Here is a 6,473-nt window from a genome sequence, read left to right as displayed (position 1 = left end):
ACGAAAAAAATTTCCTCCTACTTTTTTGGATTCTTTTATTGTCTTAATATTTTGTATCCTTATTAGGAGAAGATATCAAACACTGAATTACTTAGAAAAAACTTAGTTGATTTAGAACGCTCAAATATTTGGAAAGCTTTTTGATTTTACAATTTTATCCGATGTAAAATATATTTTTAAAGGGTAAAAAAGGCGAACGACATTTCGCTAAGGGCCTTCGTGCTTTTAATATAGTATATATAGATATTTTCGGGTATCACACATATAGCATGTGTGACGAGTGACAGGGTGGTCGTAGATCAGCCCTCAACTCTTTCTTTCAAAATTATCGAACATGATGACATATCAGCTTGAGGCTTCTTTTCTTTTCAAGCTTTGAATGTAGAGTCACCTTTGAAAGGAAGCATTTTACTTCCGATCTCCAAAATAGAAATTCGAATTTAGTAGGTCCCAAAGCCACTAAAGCACGAGTGATAAACCAAAACAAAAAAGGAATTAACTAAAATAGCCGCCGACGTAATCACTTAAACTAAAAATAGTTAGCATTGGTGTGTAATCAAACCTCTGTATATGTATAACAATTTGGTTTATTCATATACTTTTTATTTGTTACAATAAAGTAATTTTATAGAAATACATATATTATAACATAATATAAAAAATTAGTTCCAGAATAACTGGTTATTTATGTAAAGATACCAACAAAATAGTAAAGTATTACTATTTCATTTATGTCCCCTTTTTAAGATTAAAACACAGAGAAAAGTATGCAAATGCTTTCTCGCATTTCAGCTTCATCCACCGCCTTCTTCCACCTCCGTTCTTCTCTTCTCCGACCCAGATTCTATTTTCACCCAAACAACCCCTTTTCCCTCCCAATTCAACCCCATCACCGCCGTCCATTATTTTCTTCATCTATGGACTCAGCTACTTCTACAACCGTTGATTCAGTTGCTGACAATTTCAAGAAACAAAGTATAGAAAATAATGATAGCAATAGCAATTGCAATAGCAAACGTATGTTGAAACTTGAAGAGCTTAATTGGGATCACTCTTTTGTTCGTGAACTTCCTGCTGATCTAAGAACCGATACCATCCCAAGAGAGGTCTTTTTTTTTTTTGGGAATCTTAATTGTTTTTTATTTTATTTTATTGAAGTTGTGATCTTTATTGAATTGTTGATCTTATTTGAATTGAAACTGGAAAGTTCCCTTATGTATTAGAACTAATTGTAATTTCGTTAACTTTTTACTGGCAATTGTTATTTGGAGAAGTCCCGGGGGGACCGGCAGCCGCTACCTTTCGGGTGTGCACTGGGTAACCTGCTCACTTTGCAATAGCTCGCAAACCACACAGGAGATGCAAAACGCACTAGGCACGCCCGGTGCGACGAGCTCTGACTGAGGAGCCTGCTCGTGAGGGGAATCGGTCCCAGGTCTCCCATGTGGGAAACTACTCACCCAACCAACTCAGCCAACCCTTGCGGGCATTACTGGCAATTGTTGAAAATGATTATAATTGGGAGAGTTAATAAGAGGGTGTTTGGCTAAGCTTTATAAGCTCATCAAACTGGCTTATATATCTACACGTTCGGTAAACACCCAAATTACTTATAAGGCAAAATCAACCAAAAGCCATAAGTTGGTCAAGCACTTTTTTTACCAAACTAATCAACTTTTTAATTATAAGTTTAAGCACTTTTATCCAAATACATAACTGCTTATTTATAAAACTAGTTTAAGCACTTAATAATGTTTTTGATCACTTAAAGTTTATCAGCTATTTACAATCATCTAACCCAAATGGGCTCTGAATTTACTCATGGATTATCAGCTATATGAGGAAAGTTCATCTTTTGCCAGTTTATGAGACAGTTTCTTTGGCAGCGTAACAAGAAAATAATAAGTGCTGCAGTCCCTTTCAATTTTAATTTGAAGAAAACAAATTCTATTCAAGTATTCATTTTTGTAAATGTTGTGCTTGCGAAAATTGTCTTGATAGAAATGATGTTGAAGTTTGATTCAGTTGAGGTTCAGACACTAGGTGGACTTCTGTAATTTTCATTTGGCAATATTGAAATAGTTTACAAGTTTGATATTTTATAGACTTGTTTCGTGGGTAGTAGCCGGATTAGGAAGCTTAAAATCTCCATTCGTAGTGTGTCTGCATTGCAAGGAAAATGAAATCCGCATGTTCCATATGTATTAAGTGCTGCAGTCCCCTGTGAATTTGTCTACGATGAGATATGATGTAAATTTCGTTCCGCAGCGTTGAACTTATGTTGCAAGTTATTTAGTCGAGTCAAATATTGTGCTTATGTAGGTGTTGATTTGTTGCATAGGGGTGGAAATTATGTTACAAGTTATTTCGTCGAGTCAAATATTGTGCTTATGTAGGTATTGCATGCTTGCTATACAAAAGTGTTGCCTTCTGTAGAGGTGGAGAATCCCCAGCTCGTTGTGTGGTCAGAATCAGTAGCAGAGTTACTTGAGTTGGATCCTAAAGAGTGAGGTTTTAATGCTTGCTGAAGATTGTCCTTTCTAATTATGTTGTGACGGAAGTGACACTGAATTCTTTTTAACCTTTCAGATTTGAGAGGCCTGATTTTCCACTTCTGTTCTCAGGGGCATCACCTTTAGTGGGAGCGTAAGTGTCGCTTCTCTAGTTTGGATCTGCTTAAACTTTTTAAGTCTTATAACTAGTTAGGTTATATTTGCTTGTTCAGTGCGCCTTATGCCCAGAACTATGGAGGACATCAGTTTGGGACGTGGGCCGGTCAGCTAGGTGATGGTCGAGCAATAACTCTTGGAGAGGTTTTGAATTCAAAATCCGAAAGGTGGGAGCTGCAGCTAAAGGGTGCTGGGAAGACCCCATATAGCCGTTTTGCTGATGGTCTCGCAGTTCTTCGGAGTAGTATTCGAGAATTCCTCTGCAGTGAAGCAATGCACAGCCTTGGAATCCCAACTACAAGAGCACTCTGTCTTGTAACGACAGGAAAAGATGTCACTAGGGACATGTTTTATGAGTATGTTACTCTTACAGTTTTGGTGCCATTTAATCTGCCAGGATCCATTGAGACTTTTGTTGCATTCTCTCTCTCTCTCTCTCTCGGTATATATATAGTTAAATTCACAGTATGTCTATCATTTTTGTTTTAAAATACTTTTGAGTCCTAGACTCTTTCGAAGAATGATATAAACACAGTTTTTACATTAAAATTGATGAGAACCACTTGTGAACTTGTTTCACTGAAGACTTGGAGTCTGAAAAGGGATCCATCTTATAGGTTTATGCTGGGGATAGTTGGTCTTTTTGGTCCATTCAAGTGTGTTTTTGTTTCCGCTGCTGTTGATGACTCCGTTTTTCCTCATGCAGTGGGAACCCGAAGGATGAGCCCGGTGCAATTGTCTGTAGAGTTGCTCAATCCTTCCTGCGTTTTGGTTCTTACCAACTACATGCCTCTAGGGGTAAAAAGGATCTTGAGATTGTGCGTACTTTAGCAGACTACGCCATTAGACATCACTTTCCCCATCTAGAGAACATGAGCAAGAGCGAAAGCATATCATTCAGCACAGGCGAAGAAGATGATTCGGCTGTGGATTTAACTTCAAACAAATATGCAGGTAAATATATTGGTCGTGTTGAAGTGGATATTGGGGTGGATTGTATCTGTCTTTGCTATATTTGATCTCCTTTTTAATACTGAATTGAGTGTTGGCCGAAGAGAGTGTTCGTAATTGCCTCTTGATGAGCAGTCCTTTTCTCAACATTGCCATTGTCAGCAAAACTCTTAATGATCTTCTCATCTTTATGCGTCCGTGCCAGTTGTCCTTAATGTCCTTCTATGTAAGTGGAAAAGGGATAATATAATGCGTTTTAGTGGCCATTTGCGCGTGTTTGATAATGATCTGCCAGGCTTCTAAAATCCAGCTAATAAGATTAGTTTGAGGCGAACTTCTATTTTCGGACTCCAAAATGCTTAATATCTAGAAAAAGTAGTACTTTTTGTCATTAAAAGATACTACTTTTTGGTTACCTTACTATGTGTTAATATTTGTTATCTTGAAGTAGATATAGGGATGGATTTTTTAATGCCTGTGCTAAATTCGAGTGATGGTAATTGCCTCTTGATGAGTAGTCCGTGGTTTCAGTATTTTCATTCTCAGCAAACTCTTAACGATCTTCTCATTTTTATGTCTCTGAGGTGGACCTTTATGTCCTCCCATGTCACGTGGAAAGGGATAATACTATTCTTTTTATTGGCCATTTGTGCAGTCTTGGTGATGATCTGCTATGCTCTACCATCCAGATAAAATAGGACCTGGAGTTTATGCATGCATTCTCGTAACATAGTTCTAACTTCATTTTCATTATATTCTGTGCCATTTATTGTGTGTTCTTGTTACAGACTTGGGGAAAAAATAATTTTTAGCTGCATACTTTGAGTCCTTCACAAATTACTCTTCTCACATGCATGGGTACATTTTTTCAGCATGGGCGGTGGAAGTTGCTGAGCGGACTGCTTCTATGATTGCAAGGTGGCAAGGTGTTGGGTTCACACACGGAGTGATGAATACTGATAACATGAGTGTGTTAGGCCTCACCATTGATTATGGCCCTTTTGGATTCTTAGATGCTTTTGATCCGAGTTTCACACCAAATACCACTGATCTACCTGGCAGAAGATACTGTTTTGCAAATCAGCCGGATATAGGTTTATGGAATGTTGCTCAGTTTGCTAAAACTCTATCTACTGCACAGTTGCTAAATGATAAGGAGTCAAATTATGCCATGGAGAGGTGACATGAAATACTACCATAGCTTGTCGTTATCTTTTTACTGTTGACTGACATTTCATCTGTTGACTTTTTTAGGTATGGTATCAAATTCATGGATGACTATCAAGCTATCATGACGAAAAAGCTTGGTTTGGCTAAGTACAATAAACAGATGATTGGTGATCTACTTAAGAATATGGCTGTTGATAAAGTTGATTACACCAACTTCTTCCGATTACTATCAAATGTCAAGGCCGATCCTACAATTCCAGCAGACCAGTTACTGATTCCTCTGAAAGCTGGTCTTTTGGATATTGGTATGGAACGCAAGGAAGCTTGGACAAGCTGGGTGAAATCCTACATACAGGAGGTATGTATAATTTTGAATCAGGAATTATCTTCTGCTTGAGCTCAGTCATAGTACATTGTAAATCATGACGACGAAGTCATATCATCTTTTTTTAATGGTGCTCTGCTTTGTGTTTCTGTTTTCTTGGTATACTGTGATCCTGTTCATAAGGATCTAGAGTGCTATTTTATTATGCTTTTAAATTTTGTAGAATAACTTTTTACTCACCTGCACTGTTTCTCGTAGAGGCGTAGACACGGGCTGCTGTAGGTGGAAATGCCAAATTTTACTCTCCAAGAAGATAACCTGCTTCATCTGTAGATTTATGTTATTTTTAGGGCTTCGCTATCTCTGCGCCCCACCCCCTTACTCTCCCCGACCTCATACAGGATCTAAAGTCAGTGAGTTTAGGATACATTTGATCTTATTAAATCTGTACTTTTTTTTTTCTATATGTATATGTAGTTCGAGTCAAAAGCAATAGGTACAGTTGAACTACAGAAGGCCCCTAATGATGCAAAAACATAAAAAGAGAGGTAAAAATGGAGCCAAAAGTTTAAAGTAAGAAGAAGAGAAAAAAGTCGGATGTCGGAACTATAGCTTAAAGTAAATGTACAAGTAACGGTTGTATTATTGCTGCAGTCGACAATGATACTGGCACGAAACCATTCTCCTTGTTTACAATATGTGCTCAATTTACTCCATTTGGTCCAACTTTTCTCTACGATGTACATCTTTCTTGCATACGAGATGCTTAACTAGCCACTATTCTACTCTACAGCTGTCTACTAGTGGTGTATCGGACGAGGAGAGAAAAGCCTCCATGAATTCTGTAAATCCAAAGTACGTCCTTAGAAACTACCTATGCCAAAGCGCGATTGATGCAGCTGAACAAGGTGATTTTGGGGAAGTCCGTCGACTACTGAAAGTTATGCAACATCCATTTGATGAACAACCTGGCATGGAGAAGTACGCCCGCCTACCTCCAGCCTGGGCTTATCGTCCAGGTGTAGGCATGCTTTCTTGTTCCTCATGAGTTGATCTATCTACTATGTAATACAAGATATAAACTTGTATATGTAATAGAAATTTTAGTCTACGTTCTTGTAGTAATGTGTAAAAGGTGTAGCTATTTCTTTTTTCATTTGTCGTCGCCTATTGCCTTTTTTTCTGGGTTATATAGTCTCTGTAGCATTTCCACTCTTATTTTTGTGCTGGAAAATGCGTTTTTTTGGGGTCTCATGTTACATGATATGAACTCGATTAGCTTGTTTACTTTGAGAGTTGATGTAAGATCTGATAATTACTACAGTAAATGTCTTCTCTTTATATGAGGCCCCCCCCCC

General features: G+C 37.8%; 1 protein-coding gene across 1 annotated transcript; it reads left to right on the top strand.

Annotated features, from left to right (window-relative positions):
• Positions 1-737: 737 nt before the first annotated feature.
• Positions 738-6,456, top strand: LOC109241024 (UPF0061 protein azo1574-like). The gene is made up of 8 exons (XM_019407732.1): positions 738-1,106; positions 2,397-2,506; positions 2,590-2,646; positions 2,726-3,025; positions 3,376-3,623; positions 4,493-4,799; positions 4,875-5,148; positions 5,909-6,456. Exons 1-8 carry the CDS (start codon positions 768-770, stop codon positions 6,161-6,163), a joined length of 1,890 nt encoding a protein of 629 aa, XP_019263277.1. The 5' UTR covers positions 738-767; the 3' UTR covers positions 6,164-6,456.
• Positions 6,457-6,473: the final 17 nt, after the last annotated feature.

Source organism: Nicotiana attenuata, unplaced genomic scaffold (assembly GCF_001879085.1).
Source record: "Nicotiana attenuata strain UT unplaced genomic scaffold, NIATTr2, whole genome shotgun sequence".
Lineage (NCBI taxonomy): Eukaryota > Viridiplantae > Streptophyta > Magnoliopsida > Solanales > Solanaceae > Nicotiana > Nicotiana attenuata.
This window is presented reverse-complemented; position numbering and strand designations above follow the sequence as displayed.